The sequence below is a fragment of the Lepidochelys kempii genome, chromosome 5 (genome assembly GCF_965140285.1).
Source record: "Lepidochelys kempii isolate rLepKem1 chromosome 5, rLepKem1.hap1, whole genome shotgun sequence".
NCBI lineage: Eukaryota > Metazoa > Chordata > Testudines > Cheloniidae > Lepidochelys > Lepidochelys kempii.
The window spans coordinates 105586338-105614242 of NC_136384.1; the positions used below are offsets into that span (position 1 = coordinate 105586338).

General features: G+C 40.0%; 1 protein-coding gene across 43 annotated transcripts in view; it reads right to left on the bottom strand.

Annotated features, from left to right (window-relative positions):
* Positions 1–27905, bottom strand: part of PTPRD (protein tyrosine phosphatase receptor type D) — a 624822-nt gene that overhangs the window by 45977 nt on the left and 550940 nt on the right. For all 43 annotated transcript variants that reach the window (XR_013635846.1, XM_073345345.2, XM_078852933.1 and 40 more), the window contains one exon: positions 16361–16536. Coding sequence is in view for 42 of the 43 variants with exons in the window: in XM_073345345.2 (XP_073201446.1) it covers positions 16361–16536 (176 nt within the window). In the remaining variant the exon portion in view is untranslated. The remainder of the gene's footprint in view (positions 1–16360; positions 16537–27905) is intronic.

Below are 27905 nucleotides of genomic sequence, written 5' to 3' on the forward strand. Positions count from 1 at the left end.
TGCTACGAACTTATGTTTTTAAATCTTTCCACCACACTGCATATATTCTGAATGTTTCACATTAGTTCCAACATATATAACTTGATGTTCTGATGCTAATTTAAACCATATTTCAGTATGTACAGAAATATATCACAATGAAACACTGGATTTCTATGGCTTTTAGTTAGTGAATAAAATTAATAGAATGGCACCAATAACTATGAAGTGAGTTATAGGAAACTATAATTTCCTTCTCAGTTCATTGTTATGAAACATATCAGAAAATTACATCAACAGACATGTAAAATACACGGTTTGATAGAAAGAATTCATCTATCAAATTTTAAGACACAAGCCATTTCATCCGGAGAAATCTACAATTTCAAAACATTGCATGTTTAGTTTAACAAGCTGAAATAATTCTGTATAAAACAGATGCATAATACAAGTATATATTTCTTATCTTTCCTGAAAATGAATGATATGTTTAGGTTAAAGATACCATCTATGATCCAAAAGGCTAGGGGAAAAAGAGTTGTTGATTTTTTAAGACAATCACAGTAATAGTATAAAAACAATATAAGGTTTCAATAATTGAAAATTCTTTTATTTGAAATTATTGATACATGATGCTGAGGCACACACTTATGAAATCAATTCTTACAAATTAGCCTGGCTAATACAGTAAAGAAATAAGCTATAGTTTGAACCCTGTTGGATCCAAATTGAATCCAAGTCAGATCCAATCCTAAAAGAACAATGAGAACAAATACTGTATTGTATTCCCGATAAGAACACAAACTGCTGCTCTGCGTGTGTGTGTGTTAATCCAAGTTGTTTTTAATTATGGAGAGAAGAGGAGAACACCCAAGAACACTCAGACATTCTTCAGCTTTTTCTCCCCGCATACAGATTCAGCAGTCTTCCACATACCTTGTGAAGCCAGCACCGTTCCCGAGCACCAACATCCCATACAGTTTGAGATTTCAAAACATTTCATTCACTCTGAGGAAAAACAGGAAGGGGTCTACAAATCACTGCAGATCTATGTCACCACTATGGTTGGGATTGTGCCTCCCAGCCCCCCAGGTAGAGAGACCCACTCTAGCTTTGATTGAGTTAGCATGCTCAAAATAGCAGCATGGGCTTGCCACCTGAGTTACATGTCTGTTCACCTGACCTCCTGGTGGCTGGCCCAAGACATTGCAATGTGCTGCAACATCCACACTGCTATTTTTAGTGCACTAGCTCGAGCAGAGTTAGCACATCTTTCTATCTAGTTTGGGAATAGGGTGACCAGATAGCAAGTGTGAAAAATCGGGATAGAGGGTGGGGGGTAATAGGAGCTGATATAAGAAAAAGCCCCAAATATTGGGACTGTCCCTACAGAATCAAGACATCTGGTCACCCTATCTGGGAAGCATATATATATATATATAAGCATCTCCCAGTTGCACCAGTTCACAAACCACCATTTGAGAAGCTGTCATCTGGTTGAAGAACAGAAAAAAAACCCTTTAACAATTGAACCTGCTGGAAAAGATTCACTGGGGGCTGGGGTGGAATGTTTGACAGGAAGTGATGTCCTAAATCATACTTGGATGTCTAAAACAAAAGGAACAAGTTACTAATGGGAATTTGATTTTTCTACACTCTTAAAATAGGGTGATCAGATAGCAAGTGTGAAAAATCGAAACAGAGGCTGGAGGGCAATAGGCACCTAGATAAGAAAAAGCCCTAAATATCAGGATTGTCCCTATAAAGTTGGGACATCTGGTCACCCTATCTTAAAATGAACTTCATAGACTATAATATTTTATTAATAAGAATTAGGAAATTACCACCTTCTGCAGTTTTCTGAAACTTTGGGAGAATTAATATTGGTGGTTTCTCCAGAATGTCTGTGATTTATTTGTAAGATGTCTACAGTAGGTGGAAGCCACACAGGTCTTGTGTAGACTAGATGAAAGATGCTTTTTTCAATTGTGTTAGCTCAATCCAGCTATCAACTCACTGAAGATCTCATTTATCATGAATGTAAACAAGATTAACACTTTTAGCTCAATTTTAGCAGGTCCAGTTATAGCTTAGGGACCTGCCTCATTCACGGAAGATGCCACATTAAATGCTTTTACACATTCAAAAGACTTATTAGTTAAAGCTCTCGTTTTGGTCCTTAGCAACCAGAACACAGATGCATTACTATAATTATGTTTTGAGTTGATAAGAAAAGAAACAAATTTTAAAAACTTCAATTTAAAACTATAAATAAACCTAATGCAACTTTTAGTATAATGCATATGAAAACTGAATGTATGTGTATGTGAGAGAGAACGTATGTGTTTGTCTATCCATCCATCCATCCATCCATCCATCCATCCATCCATCCATCCATCCATCCATCCATCCATCCATCCACCTGCTTAGCCCTACAAGCACCTCCCACTTTCAAATTATATTTCAGTAGAAGCTGTACCAGTTTCCAGTAAGCAGGCCTAAGGAACGCTAGCTTTCATACTGAAAATACTTGATAATAACATCTCCCAAACGGATCTGGAGAGAGAAAGAATGCATCATGTTCAATATAGTTAATTCAAGGAGGGGAATTTTCTATAGCTTTTTGAAGTCTCATAAAGCTTTTCTTATGTTGTCTCATCCTTCCAGGGATGTAGCATGCCATTTACCTTCCCATAAGGAAAAGATATGTTGCGGCCTAAACAAATTGAAAATGTTCCTTTAAGGCCTTTATTCTCCAAAACATACTTATTTCCTTAACGTTCACTAATAAATTCCATGTCAGACATTAGGAGGGTCACTGGAAGTGCAGTGAGCTAATGGTAAGAATGCACTCAGATTTCAGAAGCCTGTAGAAAACCACTCTCTTCAAATTAATCTTGATGAAAATAAACTAGTTTTTCTTTCTTTTGGGTGTGTGCATTTTAACCCCTCCGCCCTGCATACACACACCCTTTGGTGCTGTCCTGAAATATTTCCTGTGAGAGCTGCTGTTCCTGGGTCATGCTGCTAGAAGCTGATGCTACTTGTTCAGGAATATTTGCAACTTCTGGTTCAGTGCATCGTGTTATTTGAAAATGGAAGCCGCTGACTACAAATATTCATGTTTAGCGGAAACAAAATGGATTTAAGTTTAGAATTTGGAAGATCATATGAACTGTAAGTTGATGGTATTACAGCAAGTACTCAGGCTTTTATTCCCTTTCCTTCTCCACTTGTGCCAACATAAGGCGTTTTCTCTTTCAAAGATGTGCCGTCCCCTGCCCGCCAGCCTCTCATGCTCTGTGATCATAGATATTAAATTCTCAGGACACCTAGCAATTTTCAGTCCGATTTATCTTTGTGAGAGATTAAAACAAGATTATTTTTGGCTGGATTTCAATGGCAAAAGAATATTAAATAGTATATCTTAACTGTCAAGTGACTATTGTGCCGGTAGAGTCACTATCATTAAAAGTTTAGGCCAAGATTTTCTGAAGTGAATAGTGCTTTTACTGCCCAACTCAAGACAATTAAAAGGGGCCTGATTTTCAGAGAGCAGGTGCCCATCACTTTCTGAAAATCAGACCCCTTTAAGCTGATTGAAGTTGGACACCAAAAATCGCCAGTCACTTTTGAAAACTGTGGCCATTATCTATTATGTAATGCTTCTGTTTGAGCCTAATTTGACTGCAGGTCCCTTACAGGAAGGGACTGTGTACAGTGCCAAGCAAACTGATGGCCTTTCATACATGAAATAAATAATGATGATGATGAAGTGGGCCTCTTGCACTTCCTCTCCAGATGCACACATAGCAACAATTTATTTACATGGTCAGTCCATCGAAAACGTAACACCCTCCAAAAGATTCAACAATACTCCCCACCCACTTCCCTTTATTTTACTCACCCCTCCCAACCTGGTGACATGTTATCATGCTAACAAACCAACTGCTACTGAGGTAAGGGATGACATTAGCTGACATTGGTTCAAAAGATGAAAGCATTTATCATGTAGTCTTAGTGCTATTTTTATACAAGACACATTAAGATCATGATAGGCACGTTCTTATAACTTCAATACTCTCTCTCTCTTTCTCTCAGGCTCTTTCATACAAAGCAGCCAAATCCTTGTTCTTCATGGTACTATGAGCACTCACTGAAAAGAAAGCTGTAGGAAAATTGAATGTAGATTTTTTTTCCCCAATCGGAATGAAAAGCCTGAGACTGTTTCAGAACTGAGACGTTTAAATATCACCAAAGAATATTCATGGATATTCACACTTCAACAAGCCACAGATACCAGGGAAGATACTTGCTTGCCTCAACAGAGCTGAAAGAGGCAAGTTTCCATATGAGCAGGCACACACAAAAATTCCTGACATTCACGGGTAGAGACAATTTTCCAGTACAAAGTTCTACCACTCAGCCTGAAAAACTCCTTGAGGGTATTCCTAACATGTAAGTCAGCTGTTGCAGGCCACCTGAGACTATAGGGATAAAATGAAGTTCAGGAATGAGACAACAAACTAACAATAGGCAAATCTAGGCAGACTACACCCCTTGCTGCAAGAACAGCATATACATTTTGAATCTGGAAGAATAACAGTTTATACAAAAATGGCTTTCTTTCAGTTTTCCTATATACATACAAGGGTGCTCACTTCTACACAGAATTTGGGATAGTTCTTCTTAAAAAAGGAGACTTTTCTATAATGATGCTAAATAATTAATAAAATAATAATAATTTGTCTTGAGATTTTAATTTATTTATTCAGAATAGAAAAACAAATTATCATGAAATGATATCTGAACAGTATCAGGTCAGACTTTACCATTGATTCCCCATGTCAAAACTGAAAGATGACAGATTCAACCACATAACTTTCCATTAAAAATAGAGTTCAAGATGTTATAAAATTACTTGTGGTTATAGGTTCATCGGTTTTTGGGGCACCTAGTTTGAGACAATTTAAAAAGCGCCAACATTCAAAAAGAGCAGAGCAGTACCTTTATGGTAGTGAAGGGGTGTAAAACTAAAAATGCTAAATTCAGATAAGTACCCAGAAGTTTATAAGCTTGCTTGAAGCTTATCCAAATTGCTTACATCTTTTGAGTTTGTAAAACTGGGCTGAAAATATGGAAACAGTAGACTCTCCTGCAACATAGTTCAGTTTCATTTAAGGTCCTGTCTATACTAGCCTTTAAGAAGAGGTTAAAACGGCATTTAAACACAACTCAAATAACCTTGCAGCAAAAACAGCTTGTAACACACCAATCAATTAGCAAGTTAACTCCCTATTTTTTAAAAAAGTATCTAAGATAAGATCAGTGATACTATTGTCACAGGGTGCAGCCCTCATCGCCCGACTGGCGCCTTCTCCTGGTCATGCTGGGGATTAGCTTGAGGCCGACACCACACTCACAGTCTGCACACTGTGTCTCTGTCTCTGCTCCCGCCTACGGCTCCTCTCCCAACTCCCAGAAGTGCAGCACCTCAGCCCTCTGGCTGGGTCATCATCTGTTTTCCCTTTCTGCGGGGGGTGGGAAGGAGCATATCTGTCCAACAGTCCAGCCATTTCCCCAATGGTGAGAGCAGGGGACCTTGGCCTGCCCACTAGTCTGGGCCCAAACACAGGGACCCTGTAAATAGCAGCCTCCTGCTGCTCCTCTGTAACCGCCATCAATGCTGCTATATTTCCCTTCCCCATGGCCCGAGCACCTTCTTTGTCCTTACCTCAGGCCACTCAGCTCTTCAGTCCCAGCAGCCAGCAAGGAGCTCCCTCTCACTTCCCTGGTCCCTGCCAGCAGCTGCTCTGTCCAAGGTCCTTAGTTCTCTCAGCCCTCCAGGGATGCAGTCCTTACTACCTTGGCTCCCAGCAGCAACTGACTCTACCCTGCCCTGTGGCTCTTCTTATAGGGGCCTGCCTGGACTCGGATTAGCTGCTCCACCGAGCCTCTCTCCTATTGGCTGCTTCCCCATACAGCCTCCCTTAACCTCTATTAACACTTTACATGATAGGGTGGGGCAGATGCCCGATCATACAAATTCTTAATACAGGAAGATACTTAATTGATCATTCAAAACAAAATCTGTAAATTACTTCTAATTTGATTCTTAAAACTAAATGCATCACAGATTGGTATACATGAGAGCAAACTAAGGTTGGACTCACCATCATATTTTTAAACACAATTCTCCCTTCCACCTGCCTCAACCATCTACCCAGGCATTTACAATGTTAAATTTAAAACACTCTTTAAATCTCTTTTAAACACTTAATGTGGTCAGTGAAGACAGGGTCTTAGGGATCCAATGTGAAAAAAGAATAAAAAATTATTTTCCCAATCGTCTTGCTTACAATGATCGTTTTAAAAGCTGAGATTGACAGTCATTTTGTCTGATACTTTGTAAGGGCCAGATCATGATGCACTTACACACAGTGAGTACTACCTTATTTCATAAATACTACCATTGACTTCAGCGGGACTATTCTGGGTGAGTATGGGTAGCACACTGACACCTAAGGGGGAAAAAAGTAATTTTGCACCATTCTGATTGCCACTTTGCTATAGTCATAGAAGATTACAGGTCATGGGAATACCATTATAACCTGACCAGCTTGCCTTGTCATTAAAATACCTCATAAAGCTCACTCTGCTCCTATATCATAGAGATTCTGCTCAACACATAGGTCTGATTTTAGAAGCTTACTGTTTAGAGCCCAGAATGTAGTGTATTGATCAGTCCAATAAGGTAATAAAAGTGGGTTTGCTATACTCCACCCTTAGAACAGATCCCATTTTGTTATACCATTTCTTGGTTTCAGCCAAAGCCAGAAGTGACAGGCCAGAATGGTACAAAAATGAAAAACAGCATAAGGACAAATGTTATATATTTATGAACCTCAAAACTTCAAAGAATAGTCACTTTGGGTTTGGTTTGAGTTTTGGGTATAAATTTGAGGGTCACCCATTCCTACCCTAATGGATATAACCAGTAAGCAAAGATCTTATAACCACACAGATATCTGTCCTATAGCTCAGATTGACTGCTTAGGAAACCCATATAAGAAAATATTCTTCTGTGATTGCATGGGTATTCAATGTCCAGATTTACAGAAAACCCATTACAAAAACAATCAAGATGATGTAATCATCATGTATTACATAAACAGACAAGATGGGACCAAATGAGAGATGATAATGCTCAGAAAGTATGGAACTTGTACATTCAGGAGACTCTCTGTCCCACAGCAGCGTATTTCCCAGAATAACCAAACACAAATAGAAGACACTCTAAATTATCTACATATTTCTTTTCATGAATAGCACAGATTTCTGCCAACAGAAGGTGCTAGATGAGCAAAAATTCAAGTAACTAACCGGTTCAACCTTGATATTCCTATCAAGAGCTTGCTACACAGTAGTAACAAGGAACAGTGTTGTCATAGAACAGGAACTAATCGTATTAAAAACAAATAAGAAGTCTCTATTATTGCAGTGCTAAATGCTCAAAGTGAAAATTATTTATTTTACATGTAGGTCATCTTTTTCCAGGACAATGGGAGAATTATGTGAGGCCAGCTCTGATGTGACACATCCTTTGCTTTTTCTTTGGGTCCAGGCTACATGATGGAGGAGACCACTTGCTAGACACATACTGGAAAGGGAAATCTACTAGTTCATCAGAGAATCAGGTCTACCCAAAACAACTAAGAAAAGCCTTAGAATAACTTCATCCAACTGCAAAAGCGGCAAAGAGTCCTGTGGCACCTTATAGACTAACAGACGTATTGGAGCATAAGCTTTCGTGGGTGAATACCCACTTCGTCGGATGCATGTAGTGGAAATTTCCAGAGGCAGGTATAAATATGCAAGCAAGAATCAGGCTAGGGATAATGAGGTTAGTTCAATCAGGGAGGATGAGGCCCTCTTCTAGCAGTTGAGGTGTGAACTCCAAGGAAGGAGAAACTGCTTTTGTAGTTGGCGAGCCATTCACAGTCTTTGTTTAATCCTGAGCTGGTGGTGTCAAATTTGCAAATGAATGGAAGCTCAGCAGTTTCTCTTTGAAGTCTGGTCCTGACTTTTTGCTGCAGGATGGCTACCTTTAAATCTGCTATTGTGTGTCCAGGGAGGTTGAAGTGTTCTCCTACAGGTTTTTGTATATTGCCATTCCTAATATCTGATTTGTGTCCATTGGACTGTCCAGTTTGGCCGATGTACATAGCAGAGGGGCATTGCTGGCACAAGTCTGGCTCTGTTGATCTGTTTCCTTATAACATCCACAGCCTCAGAAACAATTCTGACATTATAATCAAAGAGGCTGATAAAGGAGGTGCTGTTTTCATCATGAACAGGTCTGACTAACAAAAGGAGGCTGCCAGACAACTCTCCTAGACACCACGGTGCAAATAAGTGATGGTCACGTTAACACCACCCTATACCGAAAAGCCACAGACCACTATGCCTACTTTCATGCCACTAGCTTTCATCCCGGACACACCACTCGATCCATTGTCTACAGCCAAGTGCTGAGCTACAACCGCATTTGCTCCAACCCCTCAGACAGAGACCAACACCTACAAGATCTTCACCAAGCATTCTCAAAACTATGATACCCACAGGAGGAAATAAGGAAACAGGCCAACAGAGCCAGATGTATATCCAGAAGCCTCCTGCTGCAAGACAAGCCCAAGAAAGAAACCAACAGAACTCCACTGACCATCACATACAGTCCTCAGCTAAAACCTCTCCAGCGCATCATCAGTGATCTACAACCCAACATGGACAACAATCCCTCACTTTCACAGGCCTTGGGAAGCAGGCCAGTCCTCGCCCACAAACAACTCGCCAACCTGAAGCATATTTTCACCAGCAACTACACACCACAACATAGTAACTCTAACTCAGGAACCAATCAATGCAACAAACCTCGATGCCAACTCTGCCCACATATCTACACCAGCGACACCATCACAGGACCTAACCAGATCAGCCACACCATCACAGGTTCATTCACCTGCATGTCCACCAAAGTAATATATGCCACCATGTGCCAGCAATGCCTCTCTGCTCCGACGAAGTGGGTATTCACCCATGAAAGCTTATGCCCCAATACGTCTGTTAGTCTATAAGGTGCCACAGGACTCTTTGCCGCTTTTACAGATTCAGACTAACATGGCTACCCCTCTGATCCAACTGCGTACTCTATTTGTATGTTCATCAAGCCTAAATGTATGAGACATAGAAGAACTGAGATTTGCATAGTTTTTGTGTGGGTGACAGAACAATTGTGCAACATGGATTTCAGGCAAGTTCCCCTGTTTACATTTCCACTGTGCCTCTATCCATAACAGAGCATGAGAAAGGGAATTAATGTTTCAATATATGATTTGGTGAATGCAGTTTGAGTTCGTGCCACTTTAGGATGAGATTGTGACAAAGTCCTAAAGGAGTCAGGCACACAAATTACACTGACTTTCAGTCGGAGTTGAGCAGCTCACTGCCCATTGTGCCTTTGAAAATCTTCCCCTTACTGGATTGCCATATGTCTGAATATTACAAATGTGACAGGATTAACTGGTCCCACAACAGAACATAACACTTCCAGTGTTATAAGAATAACCAGTTGCATTTTGTCATAGTAAACAAAAAGCAGTACAAAACCTATACATTTTGAATTTACTTTTTGTGAATCTGGTGTATGCATGGTCTAGCAACAGTTTTGCCAGCAATGCAAAAAATTTTTTGGCTAGATTTAACTCCCATCCATTCTTATCCTTTTTTATATCTTAACATTCTAATAGAATTTAAAAACAAAGTAATACTGATAGTTCCTGATTGATCCGAAAGTTATTGGTTTGCCATCCTAAATCAAAAAGCAATAGCAAATCAAGTGCTTATCTCTTCCCATGTAAGAAGATAGTATTATTCAGCAAGAAAGAAGTGCCACTTGCAACATCCTTCCTTTCCTGACAGCATGAAAGCTGAGACCAATTTATAGCTAGTTTACCAGATAAAGACATGCATATTCTTCTAGTTTCCACAGTAAGTAACCATTATTTTTGTGGCTGGTCATCTGTTTACATTAAGTATTCATCACTTTTCAAAAATGAATACACCCAGCCTATACTGCATAGTGCAAAACAAATGTTTGTATGCTAACCAACTTTGGACTAAGTAAGATAGATGGAGTTCTTAGTGTTCAGGTTATACATGTTATTTGTAAAGAACAGTTAAATGAAAGTATTGATGACTCTTCTACTTTCATAGCCATATTAGTGAAGATGTGGATCCCTGTCACTTAGGCTGCATATGACTTCAGTACAACCTATCAAAACCTACCTAAGCTGAAAGATAATGAATCTAGTATTACAAATTAAAAACTATCTTTATCACAATCCTGTCAAAATGTATCCTAAGTATGTACCTGTCTGAAAGTCCTTCATGTCTTCCAGGCAGCAAAGAAAACAAAACTCTGCCTCAACCATGAACTAACTAGTGTATATGTACCACTGCTTTCTATTGGATGCAATCAGAACTGCTCAGCGTATCACAGGCACATTTCTGCCATCAGCAAATGGAAATTCACCTGATGTGGTGACGCCTGTGATTCTGGAGAAGAAGAATATGGGGATTATACCCAGAGCTGCTTTGAAATTCTGACTGTAACAAGGCATGTAACAAGGTACACAATACATTTGCGTCAATGATATTCATACTAAACAGACTTTTGGAGCAACTATGTTTCATACTGAATTTGTTGCAAAGCCAAACATTCTTCAGTATTACTTTCTGTACTTCTAGAACCTCTATAAAACTTGCCTGATGTCATTCAATACTCCCCTCTCCCTATCAAAAAATAAAATCAAAATTCTAATTCCAAGTCTCAAGTAAATGGATGTTCTGGTCCCTTTTACTTCTCTAGTGTGTGGGCATATCCTGTGTATACATTGCAGCACCACCGTTTTTGTTTATATGTGTGATGGATTATAAACCTCTCAAAACATTGGGACTTCAAACAGTGTTCTCACTGGGTGACATATAGTCTTGAACTCTCAAAAAACACACACCACACTCACCAAACAAAAGCAGCCTTGCTGTTACAGTGAATGTATATTATCAAGTTCATCTAGCTTCTCCGAGGAGAGTGGAACCCCTCTTGGCTTCGCCACAAGTGGCTAATGGTTGGACTCAGAACACAAGGAAGAGGGTGGCACATACCAAGGTGGAGCAGCATGGCACCGGGTGCCACGGGGGACTCTGGATGGCATGAACCTAGTGTGTAGCTATTGCACTGCTGAAACTCTATGTAATTATCTCCAAAGATGGCAAACACACACAAAAAGGCACTTAATTCTCTTTAAAAATGATAAATACTCCAAATAGAAGCAAAGCCTATGACCCTTAATTATTCCCAGTTGTTCTTATTGCACTAATATAGGACTGGTACAGAGGGTCTCATTGTTTCATTATTAAATTAATTGAAAGATGATCCTGCTTTCCTACTGGTCTTTGACAGAAAGACTATTTCTGCATACAGCTCACTGTGTCTATGGCAACATGTAGTTCAACTGCCACATAATGAATTAATTATTTTTTGTTCACATTTGTGTATATTCATGGCTTGCAACGGTCTCCATTTCTTGGTAGTTAATGACTGGCAAGTTCAACTTAAGGGCCTGCAGCAAAGTGACAGGCACTTGACTCTTCCAGATGGTCATTAGCTGTGAGGAAATGTAGGAAGCATCGGCGTAAGTAATAAGTAGTTCCTCATCAATCCAGAACTTTCAAGTCAGGTTCATATTGCTGAAGCAGTTGCTGCAAGGCTTATATTGTATTTGGCTCTAATTTGGCAGAGGGGGTTGTGTCAGAAGATTCTGGCTATGCATACCATGTTAGTGATGCCCCAGTGAGGAAAATATTGTCAGTGATAGCAATGAGGAGAAAGTATAAATGAACACTGTGTCTGTCCAGAACATTCTGGAGTGAGTCTGTACCAAGGAATGAGAATAAGGAATGGAAAGTTCAAGATCTCTTACAATGGAGTTACCTGCAACAATGTCCTACCCCAAACAATATTTCTGAGGGGAATATATAGTGACCCAGTGGATAATACAAATGTTGCCTTGATGTAACAACATTTTCTTTTGTTCCACACTGAGGTCCCCTGTCCCCACCTGGCTGCTCAGATCAATGCATATGTTGACTGTAGCATGGAAACAATTTGGGACCACCTCCTATGGCATGGAGGTCCCCTGAGAATGCAATAAACCAAAAGGATCTGGCACTAAAAATGTAAATTTTGGAGGGGGCGGGAATCAATCCAGAAACTCTCACGCCATAATATTAATGCTTTAAATTGTCTTATGTGTTCCTGTAATGTAACAGTTAACTGCTTTTCCTAATCTCTTCACCCCTTAATGGGTTTCTTTTAGTTCATTCAGATTAAACTCATGCATGTAATAAATGTGTTACCAACACTGTTCCATGCATTGCAGTATGTATAATCCTTTTTCACATAAACAGAGTAATGGGACAGATTTCCTCTCTGAGGTCTGGATTAGGTCAGGTGAGATTCCCAGAGATGACATTTAAAACAAAAATAAGGAAATGTGAACGGTTGTATACGAAAGAGCTTTCTTTATTCTGCAGCTTCCCAATAGCCAAACAAATGAATAACTAATTCACTGTAACATCTTCATTTGACATTCTCAGCTGTTAAATATGTAAGTTCTCAAAGCTGAGGTTAGTCAGACATCTAACACATGCTAATGAACCAACTTAGTTTGCTTCTGCAGATGCCATTTTAAAAAAAACCTTTTATCTGTGCAGCACAGGTTAAAAAGCCTGATGCCAAGCTCCAGCATTGAACAATGAAAAAAGCAAGGTAAACAAAATGAAGACATGAAGATAGAAAAGGAGATGAAGTCCTAGAGAGGAACTATCTTCCTTTGCAGAAGAGATAATGATCAGGGATGTCAAGGCATGAAAGCGGACAGAAAAGTGAACAAAGAACAAGGAAAACAAAATTAAAGGATGGCCTAATCTTCATTAGTGTTTAATAGTGTTTATATCTCATTTTTGAAATTTCATTTGGTCTTGTGCTGTATAAAGAAATGATGACGTAGAAAAAAACATGTAATCTTCTAATTGTATTCTTTCCTAGATTAGGGATTCCCACTTCTGCCCCACTAATAATACCATTAATGACATTATCTGAAGATGCTATTTTAGGAGGGAAGAGGTAACCTAAGTGTCATATTTTCACATTTGCAAGCTCTACCTTAAATAAAATTGCCCATTCTGCTAAATTATTTATTGAGATCTGGTTACATGGACTATTATTGACTGCGCTGACTGCATGAAACTCATTTCACTTATGAACTAAGAATGAGCTAAATCATAAATGAAAGAAATACACAGACATTAACATAGAAACACACAGATAGTCAACTGACTAGGACTGTCTGGACTCGCATTACACTCAAGGAATGTGTTGCCACTGAATGCAAATCATACATAAAGGTGATTGTTATTCTGATCAGCTCTTTTCAGGGTACAGTCAGCAGAGAGCAGAATTAGCTTGAAACTGCAATAAGCAATTAGTGAAGAGAATGAGCAGAATTGTATTTGGTTATTTCAAAACAAGTTTCTGTACATGGGGCAACGACGTGCAGTGTTAAGATACATGGGAAGTATTTAAGTAAAAATACTTTCTGCAAAGGACTGTTCATCATCATCAGATTTTAGAGTAGCACCGATGCCATTTAGAAGTAACTGTATTATTAGAAGCAACTAGTGAGGAAATGCGGAGAATTTCATTTGCCTCAGTCAAAACAACTTTCAGTTCCTGGGCTAAGTAAGGCCTGGGGCGTCAAGATAAAATAAATTATTCTGAGAAAAATATCTTTTGCAATGAACTCATTACCAACAGGTATGTGTGGGCAGTGATGTCAATGGAAGTTGAATTTACAGGCAGGCACTGAGTCTATAATTTTACTGCTATATCTTGCCTCAACTGGATGCTATTTCTTTATTTCTAATAGGTGCTGAAATGGGAAGAGGCCAAATCTGTACACCAATAAGTCTCCAAACCAAAAGTACTGCAGTCACGAAGTTCAAGTGACATAAGCATCATAGCACTGCCCTGCATACATCCAACATGGGAAGGGAAGTTAATGTCATTACGGAAAGGAATGAAGTATTACAGTGGATTTAGTTTTGCTACCATCTCAATAAACTAAAAAATGTTCTAATTTTAAAAATGGAGCTTATACATAAACTGCTTATATATAAACTATGATCTGGTCAGTCTATGCACAATCTACTTTTTACTGATTTAAAGACTTTTTTTGTCTGACAGCACATTTTCCCCTCTCTCTCTTTTTTGCCCCAGTTGGAACTTTTCTCGAATCTAGATACTTTTTGACCCCAGTGGCTTATTTTGACCTTGGTGGACCTCTTCCATTCTTTTCACAATTCAAAAAAATCCTTATTTTTAATTTAACATTACAGTCCTGCTAATTTTTTCTGATACTCATCCACTCCATTATTTCCTTTCTGATCACATACATACCCTGCATTCCAACTCCAGCTTCCCTAATTTTACTTTGACCTTTACAGATTATTCCTGGTGAAGACCTCATAGTGGAAACACCATAGCTAATTTTGTCTTCTATTTTTGGCATGTATTAGTAAGAAACGTTTTTGCTTTTAGCAGTCCCATGTGCAAACATAACACCCTTCTTATACTTTTATCCACAGCTGAGTACTCACTGATCTTAACTAAAACTTAGTCCACGGAATATAAGTCCAAAAGTTGAGTGATAGTGACATATCTTAACTTTGTTATGAAAAGATGACTCAGCCATATTTTTGTTCTCGTGCAGGAAGTGACACTTCCAATCCCCTACTCTTGTTTCTAATGATGGATAAGTCTCATGAAGTTGAGATGTTTTGTTCAGATAAGCAGCCAAACTTTGGATTCTTATCTGAATCTTATCTCATTAAGTTAGGGCCAACTTTCTGACTGGGCAAAAGTTTGAATTCAGTTTTATTTTTATCAATTCAGGCATTGATCCCTATTTGGTTCTTGTTAGAAAAGTAGACTTCTAGTTATCACATGCCAAATAGACATTGTTCTTGCTGGGAATCATTAATACAGCTTGCAGATTTTTTTAATCAGAATAAAAATTTGTCAAACAACATGTTAGCTGATATTTGCTTATTTTGTGTGGGAACACAAAATATTCAGCAGCTCAATATTACAAAAACATGATGTCTTCCTATGTGTTTGAACAATGCCTATCATATTTTGGCCACATTTATAACAGCAATAAAAAAATTCAATTATAATTTTAAGTGAAAATAGTTCTATTAGAACAAAGGTGGGCAAACTACGGCCCGCAGGCCACATCCTGCCTGCAGGACAATCCTGCCCGACCCTTGAGCTCCCGACTCCTCCCTTACTGCCTCCCCCTCCCCCGCAGCCATGCTGCCGTGTGGGCAGCGCTCTTGGCGGCGGGGCTGCGTGCTCCTGCCAAGCAGAGAGGCAGCGTGTCTGGCTCTGGCCAGGCAGCATGGCTTCCAGACATGCTGCTCTGAGCACCATGGTAAGGGGACTGGCACCGGGGTTGGATAAAGGGCGGTGGGTCCCGGGGGGCAGTCAGGTAACAGGGAGCAGGGGACGTTTGGATGGGGCAGAGGTTCTGTGGGGGGGCAGTCAGGGGACTGGGAACAGCGGGGGTTGTATAGGCGTGGGGTCCCGGGGGGCCTATCAGGGGGCAGGGATGTGGATAGGAGTCGGGGGACTGGGAGCAGGGGGGTTGGATAGGGGGTGGGGTCCCCAGGGGCAGTTAGCGGTGAGGGGTCCCAGGAGGGGGCAGTTAGGGGACAAGGAGCAGGGAGGGTTGGGGCAGTTGGGAAGTGGGAGGGGGTGGATAGTGGGTGGGGGCCAGTCTGTTTGGGGAGGCACAGCCTTCCCTACCTGGCCCTCCATACAGTTTTGCAACCCCAATGTGGCCCTTGGGCCAAAAAGTTTGCCCACCCCTGTATTAGAAAATAGTAAGTTGCATCAAAACATCATTGCAGTTTAGTTTGGACTTAGTTGAAGTGTCTGGAGAAACTATTAAAGATGATGGGATGTCAAGTTTCCTAGTCACTAGAAAACAGACTAAGAAAAAAGTGGCATGGCTGTGTAGCTCCGCATATAATAATAAAGACGCTATTATTAGCTATCACTCTCAAATTCTTCAGATACAGAGAGGATTGGGCAAAAACTCAGAGGCAGATTTGAATGAAAAACATATGTAAATGATAAAGCAGATACAAGTTTTAATTATTTTTTAATCAGTCTACAAAAGCAAAAAGCAATTCTTACCCTGGACCTTTCCTCCAGTTTTGTCATCATGACCACAGTTGCACCCCGTTGCTCCCACATCATTCTCCAGAAATCTCCAAAGGTTTCTGGGAGAGCCCCTTGTGTTGCTATGTAAGCATTCTGCTTTCTGTAACCATCTATGTAGTTGGCATTGACATAGTCACTTCCAGGTATGCCTGCAAAGCAAGAAGAATGAATACATTTGAGAAGTCAGACCACGTCAGACACTATTCCTGAGACATTCTGGTATAAAGGTGAGTACGGGTCTCTCCATATGTTTTAATGAGTACATTCAATATTTGATAAACAAACAATATTACAACATTGTGATATTAATTGGCATGGAAGAAGTGTTTAGATAGGGGCAAATTCTTGCCTTGGCATCAAACTTAAGTTAGAGAACCTCTTTTTTGCTTAGATTGCAGAAGCCAATTAGAATATATGCTTGTGTTTATTCCAGTCAGTTTTGGTATCTTTCTGCTAAAGTGGTGATCAATCAATCAATAAAATGTGTCAAAAGAGACAAATGGGCTCTCAGACTCCAGCTGTCTCTTGTCCCCACATTTCCTCTCCTCTCTCCAATGCACCCTATCACTTGATATTGTTTTCATACAAAATGTAATTTTCAAGAGAGAGAAAAAGCAAGCAAAACTACTGTACAAAATAAAGTCTCTAAATTTAAGAGGAAATCATCATCAGCTGCACAAAGCTCAAATGGACAGATTGCCTGTGCATGACTTTTAGGGCTTGTATGGGCAGAATGCTCTACAATAACCACACTAATGTGGCCTGCTATGCTTCATGACCTATATAGGCATTTTGGCCAGGGACCACATGCAGTTTGTTGATTTAGTGGCCATGCTGGACTGCCCAGAAACTCCCCTGCACATTGTCAGGAAAAGACCAACTGTGGAGCGCGGCTCCATTTTTTGCAAAGGGTACGGAGGTGGTTCTGTTGCATTTCAGATCTTGTGTATCCTTCCTGGTGGGGAGGACAAGATTTCTTCACCCAAAGGAAAATTATAGGCTCCCATGGTTTCATTCTTTACTTTTTTTAATATATGAAAGGTGCTGATAGTTTCAGACAACTATGATTGCTGTTTGTACTTCTCCCCATAATTGGATTGCAGTAGATAAGTATTGGCCTTCTTTTTGGAAAAAGAATATGGAAACCAAGTGCAAAAAAATCATGGAACCTACTATAACATATGTGTATGAAGTAAGCACCTTGACAAGTAAATACATATGTAACAAGGTGGAAGGTCTAAGACCCTGCATGGAAACATGGTTCTGTCCTGTTGAGTCACCCTTGGTGAAGTGAGCTGTAGCTCATGAAAGCTTATGCTCAAATAAATTGGTTAGTCTCTAAGGTGCCACAAGTACTCCTGTTCTTTTTGCGGATACAGACTAACACGGCCGCTACTCTGAAACCTAGGTACTAAAACTCTTTGTTGAAATTCAGAGGTATTACTGTCATGTCATGCAGGCAAGAGGATCCAATGGGCTCCAACTGGATATAAAGGGGTTAGCAGATCTCTTTGAGCAGGGCAAAAAACTGAGATAGAACAGAGGAAGTCCCAGAGATATTGTAACAATTGAGGCTCCATTTTACCTTAATTGTGAGCTCAACTGTAAGAAGTGAGTGAAAGGTCACAAATTACCACAATAACCTAGAAAAATGTTGATGGAAAAAAGGTGCAAAATGGAGTCAGAAAGACTGAATTAGTCCAAACAAAAAGGTCTACCTGATCTAATTCAAGGGGAGCATAAAGACCATGCCCAATAAACAAGAGAAGTGTGGGACTGGAAATCAATGACCCAGAATTGTTGGACAAAATAATGAAAGGATTTCTCCCATTGCTCTCTTACGGGGGTTCTTATAAGAAAATACTTTGGGGGAGAAAAATACGCTATCAACTACTTCGGATGCGGAGACAGGTAGACCGGAAGGAGTGAGCTTCACCACTGTGGCTGACCTCTGTCTCCTCAGATCCACTGTGACACTGCTGGCCCTTTGTCATCCTGGTCCTGAAAGAAGTTCTGACCAGACAGGAGACAGAGAAAGGGACCCAGATGACATCTGCCACTACTACCTGCTCTGATTAAATCCTGAACCCCACTTGGGAACATGAGACTTTGATTCCTGCTGTCACCCACCATTTGTGTGTCCTTTTCATTCCCCACCTTATTTCTTCTCTTTCCTTTCTCTCTTTTTTGCCTTTCTGTTTATTAAGAGACTGGCTTAGCTGGCCAAGGCTGTATACTTTGCAACAGTGCTGTAAGACTGTGACCAACGAGGCAGCTAAAAGCAATGTCTTACATAGCCCAACGTTGGTGTCAGTTTGCCACGTCTCGCAGTGGTTGATAAGACCATTTGCATGCTATGCCAGTACAGTTCTGCAGTAAGGTGGCAAGTGAGAATCAACACCAGAGGCAGAAGCTGCATTTTCTACCTTTGCTGTTCTTCTCTCCCTTCTCTTGTGTGTGTATTTGTCTTCTACAAAATGGGATCAGACTTTAACAACAGCAGCTCCAGCACATCTCAACTAACTCTTTTCCTCAAAAGTTATTACTATCTTTAACACCAGCTAAAAAACTGTTAGGGGAAAGAAAAATTCTCCCCCCATCTAAAGGGAAAGAGGACAAGGAGTGTTGTTAAACTAAAAGACTTACTCAGTACTTCACTTTTCAAACACTAGCTCTTTTTCCTTCTTTTTTGTATTTTTAAGAAAAGATTGAAGAATTTTTAATGTGTGTTTACTATAGAACTAAAATGAGGTGTCTGTGTACCAAACCCTGAACCTTGTTTACAACTGTTTAATGTTGTACAATGACAGGGTCATGTTAACAATTTGCCTCTTTGGGCCCATTTATTCCATCAAAATTGATATAACAGAGGGAAACCAGATACAGAGGTAATGGGTGTGGTTTAAAACACAGGTAGACAAACACCCTAGTGCTCTGGGAGGAAATGTAGTTTCTAAGGTGTGTTTTGTTACTGTTTTGAGTTGCCAGTGAAGCCAAACTCTAAGGGCTCGATTCTGCACCTACTGAAGACAAAGGCTCCTATTGACTCCAAAGATGTCATAGCAGGATTTAACTCTGGGACTATGTGCTCTTCTGAAGATTGGTTAGGGATTCAGCGTATTCATACCATACTTACAGTGTCATTACCAGAGAGACAAGATGCGTGAGGAAATATCTTTTATTGGACCAATTTCTATTGGTGAGAGAGAGCTTGTATCATTACTGTTTTCTAATTGATGACTTTGAGATCCTCCAGAGACTAGGATTTGGAGCAGCTGTTTTTTCTCTATTTTTTTCATTTTTGTGTGGAAAACTATTGTATTTTCAGAAATGTTGGCTGGAACATATCAAATTGTGCATCAGAATAGAGCAGTACGAAAGTAGAGCTAAGAGTCTTCTGAGTCATTTTTCTTTTGGCAGGAATTACTGTTTTATGCTTTTATAATTATGCTAGATAATACTTAATCCTGCCTTGAGTGCAGAGGACTAGATTAGAAGACCCCTCAAGGTCCCTTCCAGTCCTATGATTCTATGTCAAACTACTAGATACACAGCTATCAGCGGCACTGACTTTTTAATCTGCCGGGGGGGGGGGTGCTTAACCTTCCGGTTCTGCCTCAGGGTCTGCCCTGCTCGACTCCTTCCCCACCCCCCCACTCCACCCCTTCCCCCAAGGCCCCTGCCCCTGCCCTCCCCTTCCTGCCCCCGCTCTACCTCTGCCCACCTCTTCCAACAACTAGCTCTTATGTAGAGCTTAGCCATCACTAGATCTCAAAGCACTTTACAAAGTATCTATTTATGAATAATCTTCCAATCGGTACTTCAGGATCAGAGTCATAAAAACTATATCTTCTTATTTATGACTTAATTTATAACTGAGCCTCTCTCTTTCGAAAACTCATGTCACACTCACCAACAGGCACATGTTTCAGAGTAACAGCCGTGTTAGTCTGTATTCGCAAAAAGAAAAGTAGTACTTGTGGCACCTTAGACACTGACCAATTTATTTGAGCATAAGCTTTCGTGAGCTACAGCTCACTTCATCGGATGACATGTGTGCCTCTGTCCTCCCCACAGCTATCCTAAGAAGCAGTTAGGTAAATTAGACAGACTATTCTGAAATAAAGACGAAATCTGACTATACAGTGGAGTAATCCCATTATCAAATCTTTTCTTTTGCTACTTATTGAGATTTTTTAAATATACCTATTTTTTCAATCCAGTGCCCAATGAGCACTGAATAAGGTTACTGACCTCTTACAATGAGACTAATTAAGATCCAATATAATCTGGAAAAGATTATAAAACTATGGATTATACGTTAGGATAGCCTTAGTTTGGTCAGTAAAACAAGCCTTGGAGGCTCAAGGAAGCGATATAGATTTATTTTTTACCTGTCTAAATAGCATTTGGTTTAACTGTGTTTTCAATTTGGCTTTTAATATGTGTGTCTGTATGTGTATATACATGCATGCACACATGTAGGAGGAAAGTGCTGACTAAATAGCTCAGGACAGGAAAAGACCTCTAACTTCAGAGTTGAAGAGGGAACAAGCAGCATTCCCAGATCTAGAAACACCCAGAGTCACAGGAAGGCCTACTGACTCTATGCCTTAGAGTTGGTTGAAAAAAAATTGCCACACTTATTTTCCCACTACCAAAACAAAAAATTTCCTGAGAAAGTTTCTGCTTTCATCAAATTTTTTCAGGTTTTTTATAAAAATGAACATTTTTTAGTGTTAAAAGCTGTTTGGTATTTAATTTTTCCATGACAACCTGAATAAACATTCTAAAAAAATTGATAAAAATGGGGAAAACACTCATTTTCTTTGAAATTTTCTACAAGAAATAAGACAGTTTTCCTGACCAGCTTTACCATGCATCAAAATGCCTCAGATGGGTCAGAACTGGCATAGAAAGATCCCTCAGCTATTTATTTTACAGTGCTCACCCATAACATTAAAAGGCACAATAAAATGGGTGGAGATGTAGGGAGGAAAGAGAGATGACAAGATTTCTCCCCTAACTTCTGACTGTCCTGATGGTGTCCTCCCTAAATATAGATGCAAGATTCACTTGTGGTCTATTTCCCTGTCCCCACCAATTTCTTGCACCTCTTGGCTAGAAGCTTTTCTTTCACAGTGATGATTCTCTTCTCTTTCCTTTGTTTTCAGTAATTTTGTTTGTGGACTGCTCTTGGTTGTTTTCAGGATAATGGGTCATTTTATTGACACTTACTTCATTACAGACATTTCAAAAAGTGACTCCTTGAAGACCACATCATGTGACTCCTGGTTATTTTTCCCTAGTAAGTCTATGCTGTGTGCATGCCTGAAAAGCATCAATTCCATTTACAAAGGATGGGAATTGGGGTTCAAAAGGCTCTCTCTGACTTAATTAGACACGTTTTCATGTTTCCTTAAATGTGGAAATCTGAGTTGATGATTTAGAAAATACATCTGCTGGGCATAATGTCACATTTTCTTCCTTTATCAAGATAATAAAAAAAACATCTTCACAAGGCAGATGAGAAGATGCATGAGGCCAGCATGAGAAATATATAGCTACTGGGTATTAATAATGAAGAAACTACATCAGGCTGGTAAGAAACATTTTCTGAATAAATTAGAATTATATTATGATGTCTGGTATCACACTTTGAAGCATATGTTGTTATAAATAAAAGCATGAAAATTAAAAAAAACAACAACACTTTTTTTTGTAAAGTGATCTTCTGGGATGGTTGGCCTCTGGAGCCAACGGTACACAACTCACCCTGAAGATTATCAGCAAGAGGAAATACTGAAAACTCTACATCAAACACTGCACTAATACTCCTTGAATCCAATGCTAACTGTACTGCTAAAGAATCAAAACAAAAAAAATAATAAAAAAAATGTTCCAGAATGGCTGAAATTTTAATATTTAAAATTGTCTGAACAAGGGATGTTCCCAGACTAGATCTCCACTCAACCCTGGAAAGAAATCAAGAGAGAAGACGAGTTAACCTTATGAGTATTTGCAGAGGGGCTTTTGCAGGGCCAAGAGAAAGTGGAACATACCACAGAGCCGGCACTCTCACCTGCATCCCCTTTTACTGGTGGAAAGGAATCTGTGCTACACTTCCTCATGGAGATTAGACTGCATGGAATTTGTAAGGGGGGCTCCCTTGGACATGAATCGGCAAACCGTTTCTCTGCAGCATTTCCTTGTCCCAAAGCAGATGATATGAGCAAGTTATCTTCACTAGAATTCTTGAAGTGAATTCTGCTTCAAGTAGTACTAAATTAATGTATCTGCACTCCTGTCTGTGAAGAAGGCTGTGTGCAGTGATGTGTTTCAAGGGAGGGGAGTGCAGAGAGGCCAACACTAAGCAGGATTGGTTTTCCCTGCTCAGACTGTGAGGATTCATAGGGTTCACGCTATTCAACCCACTTATTCCTCCGCCAACCCCAATGCTCACCTCTCCCACTCTCCCTTGTTACCTCCACACATGCTACCACCACCTCCATGACTCTCACTCTCTCCTAGACACCCCTACAACCACTCTGACTTAGGTTTGGTCTACACTGGGGGATGGGGGGAGGAATCGATCTAAGGTACACAACTTCAGCTATGAGAATAGCATAGCTGAAGTTGATGTATCTTAGATTGACTTAGAATCACTTACTTCGCGTCCTTGCGGCACGGGATCGACGGCAGCCACTCCCCCGTCAACTCCGCTTCCACCTCTCGCCCTGGTGGAGTTCTGGAGTCAACGGCAGAGTGATCGGGGATCGATTTATCGCGTCTACACTAGATAGATTGATCACTACCCGCCAATCCGGCGGGGAGTGTAGACGTGGCCTTAGTCTCCCAGTCATCTTTTTTCAGACACACGCCAATTACATTCAAAATGAGCCCCAAAAAACTCATTTCACTTGGTCTCCCAGTCAACCCCCATCCCTGCATAACACTACTCCTTTGCTCAACCACCTCCCACAACACACACACCAATCCTTCAGGGCATGGGCCTTCTCATATTATTCTCTGGCAAGTGTCTAGTGCAATAACTTGTAAACTGAGCAAAAGTTAAATGCCCATTGCAGAGGGAGATACATGTACTGTAACAACATGTCATTTTATAGTCACTTCTCTGACCATAACCACACTCCGAGCTGAGAAAACTGGACAACACTGTGTCATATCTAATAGCATAAAAACAATCAAAAGCCAGCCAGTTTGATTGTACTACGAAGAAATCCTGCAAATCTTTGTTAGTTACCATAGCTTAAAGGCATCTTACCCACAAGCACAGAGGCAACTGCCATCATTACTTAGATTTGGGTGTAACAGTCTGAGATCAGTGGTTTTTGTATGCCTGCTTTCTGTAAACGCATGAGTCAGGAAAGAGACAATGGGCTAAATTCTGTATTTAGTTACGCTGCTCTGAAACTGGAGGAATGCATTAGTGTTATTACTGATTTATGCCAGTGTAACTGGGCACAGAATCGGGCCTGATCTCTGCAGCATCATCCCCATTGTAGAAGTTGTACTAGTGATGGTGTCCCAGTTCATGCCTGAGAGTTCAGTTGACGGATGAGTTTCCAGGTGGTGCAGAACAATTCTCTCACACCTCTTTTCTAATAGCCCTTCTCTCTGTGGGAAGGAGTGACCAAAGTCTGGAAATTCCCTCCTTAGCATGGGGATCTAGCATTGTGGTGGCAACATTAGATGAATGGCTGAGCACAAAAGACCTTGGCTTCTCCGGAGAATAAAGGAGCCAGATTTTACACACAGAGAGCATAAAAACCAGTGAAACAAAAATACCCAATAACACAATTGAGAAACACAGCAGATAACAGGTATAAAAACAAACTGTCTCTCTGTGGTTACTGACTTACTATTGGATTGTTTTTATGAAATAAAACGAGAGTTGAACAAGCAGCAATATTCTCTGTGTACACAGGTTAAGAGATACAAGTCCCACACAATGGGGCTGGTAATGCAGACCTTAACATTATTTCTTTGATTCCCTGAAGAAAGTTGTCATCTGAAATAGCTTTAATTAGACTTTACTTTTTATTCACAGACTGAAATCATATCATGAAATTGTTTCAACTCTTTACAAAGGCTAAGTACTGCACAGTCTTTCTATTTAAGACAAATTAAACCATAAACCTTTGTTTCTGTGAGGCTTCTCTAAAAGATGTGCTGTTAAGTATTTAAAAAAAGAGTCTGAAGTAATAGGATTAAACTCTGTCATGCTTGTAAACAATTAACTTGAGATAATGTAATGATGAATAGAAAATGCTGATGAAGCTATAATATCGGTTTAAATCAATGACTAATGTTTTGAACTATGTCAGGATGAAATGAACGAAAACAGCTATTGGATGCAAATAAAAAATGTTGTTTCTGAGAAAGTTTTCTTGTAACACGATAGATATTGGTAAGGAAACTACCAAACTCAAACGGCGCCATGATATAAATACCATGTAGTATTTAGAGCTCATTGAAAAAAGAGAAGTATTCAGCAGACACTTCTAATAATAAATATTGATAAAATGAAGACATTTCACTAGGGCGCAGGGAAATATAATATATTGCAAAGTAGTTTAAGGAACAAAGGAAAGAGGAGAAACTTAGGTGGAGGAGAAGATGGATTGTTGGCATGGGATGGTATATGGGTTGGCGGTGGGACGGGCTGATGGGACTAGAAGAGTACAGGAAAGAAATGAATGGAAAGGACAAGAGATATAGGAGTTTCCAGGGCAGAAGGCAATAGAGAGAGAGAAAACTTTGGAGAGGAGAACAGAATATGATAAGTGAAAAGGAGCAGGATGACTGAACAGACAGAATGAGGAAAAGGACCATGGAACAGAGAGAAGAGGAGACAGTGAAAAGGGAACAAAGAGCAGAAAAAGATGGAAAGATTTAAAACTAGAATTGGTATCTAGGAGACAGTGGTGAGGGGAAGGTGAAGACAGGAATAAACAACAAGGAAGGGAGAGACAGAAAATTATCTCCAGGAAAGAAAAGCCAGGGCAGACAAGCAAGGAAAGAAGGCTGAGAAAAGTGGAGGGAGGGGGCCAAGGAAAAACAAAAAAAGTTACAGTCACTTTCAAATTTTCTAAATTGATCAACAGAAAGACTCTAGGCAAGGAAGGGGTTGGAAGGGTAGAAAGAGAAAAAAGTGGAGATAAAACATTAAACAAAGTCTCACAGAGAGGCACAGATAATAACAGCACAATGCCACAACAGTGCTTTCTGATGACAGTGTCATATTGACACAATATTGCACAACAAGTATTGAAGTGCAATGTGAGGACAACACACTGATAATTGTGTGGCTCTCTGAAACTCATTTTATTCATAAAGTAGCTCTTCAGTTCTTCCAGGGTGAGTAAAGATATACAGTACAACACTATGATGTCTATCAAAGGAATTCCTGAATGGAAGTAAATATTAATATTAATACCTGGATGACATACTGTAAAGTCATAGTGTTCCTTTTACCTATGAACTAAAATACTGCTTCAGACAAAAAAAATTCAGTTCAATTTTTTTAAAGCAAAATAATTTGGTAGGAAAACAATTTTACTACCAGAATTTACATTAAACAACTAAGGACCACATCCTTCACCTCTGTGCAAAAACCAAGCCCATGGACATTTTGCAAGGGCTCTGTCAAGGTTCCTTCCCCACTCTGAACTGGTAGGGACCTGCATGAAAACCTCCTAAGCTTACTTTTACCAGCTTAGGTTAAAACTTCTCCAAGGTACAAACTATTTTACCCTTTGTCCTTGGACTTCCACTGCCACCACCAAACATTTATCTGGGTTTATTTATTAGGAAAGCGTTGTTTGGAAATGTCTTTCCCCCCAAAATCCTTCCAACACTTGCACCCCACTTCCTGGGGAAGGTTTGGTAAAAATCCTCACCAATTTGCATAGGTGACCACAGACCCAAACCCTTGGATCTCAAGGACAATGAAAAAGCATTCAGTGTCTGAAAAGAAGGATTTTAATTGAAGAAAAAAGTAAAAAAGCATCACCTCTGTAAAATCAGGATGGTAAATACCTTACAGGGTAATTAGATTCAAAACATAGAGAATCCCTCTAGGCAAAACCTTAAGTTACAAAAAGACACAGAGACAGGAATATCCATTCTATTCAGCACTGCTTAATTTCTCACCCATTTAAAGAAATCATAATCTAACGCATATCTAGCTAGATTACTTACTAAGTTCTAAGACTCCATTCCTGTTCTGTCCCCGGCAAAAGCATCACACAGACAGACACAGACTCTTTGTTTTTCTCCCTCCTCCCAGCTTTTGAAAGTATCTTGTCTCCTCATGGGTCATTTTGGTCAGGTGCCAGCGAGGTAATCCTAGCTTCTTAACCCTTTACAGGTTAAAGGATTTTTCCTCTGGCCAGGAGGGATTTCAAAGGTGTTTACCCTTCCCTTTATATTTATGACAGGCTCTCCAGAGGGACATGCAGGGATACACGTGTTGGGGAAATGAATGGAATTGTCTCCTCTTGGTCTTGGAGTATCAGTAAAGCAACTGATTTCAGAGTAGCAGCCGTGTTAGACTGTATTCGCAAAAAGAAAAGGAGTACTTGTGGCACCTTATAGACTAACCAATTTATTTGAGCATAAGCTTTCGTGAGCTACAGCTCACTTCATCGGATGCATAAAGTGGAAAATACAATGGGGAGATTTATATACACAGAGAACATGAAACAATGGGTGTTACTATACACACGGTAACGAGAGTGATCAGGTAAGGTGAGCTATTACCAGCAGGAGAGCAGGGGGAAAAAACCTTTTGTAGTGATAATCAAGGTGGGCCATTTCCAGCCGTTGACAAGAACGTCTGAGGAACAGTGTGTGGGGGGGAATAAACATGGGGAAATAGTTTTCCTTTGTATAATGACTGATCCACTCCCAGTCTCTATTCAAGCCTAAGTTAATTGTATCCAGTTTGCAAATTAATTCCAATTCAGCAGTCTCTCGTTGGAGTCTGTTTTTGAAGTCTTTTTGTTGGAATATAATATTTAGGTCTGTAATCGAGTGACCAGAGAGATTGAAGTGTTCTCCACCTGGTTTATGAATGTTATAATTCTTGACATCTGATTTGTGTCCATTTATTCTTTTACGTAGAGACTGTCCAGTTTGACCAATGTCCATGGCAGAGGGGCATTGCTGGCACATGATGGCATATATCACATATATGGCAGATGTGCAGGTGAACGAGCCTCTGATAGTATGGCTGATGTTATTAGGCTCTGTGATGGTGTCCCCTGAATAGATATGTGGGCACAGTTGGCAACGGGCTTTGTTGCAAGGATAGGTTCATCGGTTAGTGGTTCTGTTGTGTGGTGTGTGGCTGCTGGTGAGTATTTGCTTCAGGTTGGAGGGATGTCTGTAAGCAAGGACTGGCCTGTCTCCCAAGGTCTGTGAGAGTGATGGGTCGTCCTTCAGGATTGGTTGTAGATCCTTGATGATGCTCATCTTAAGTGATCAGTCTCCT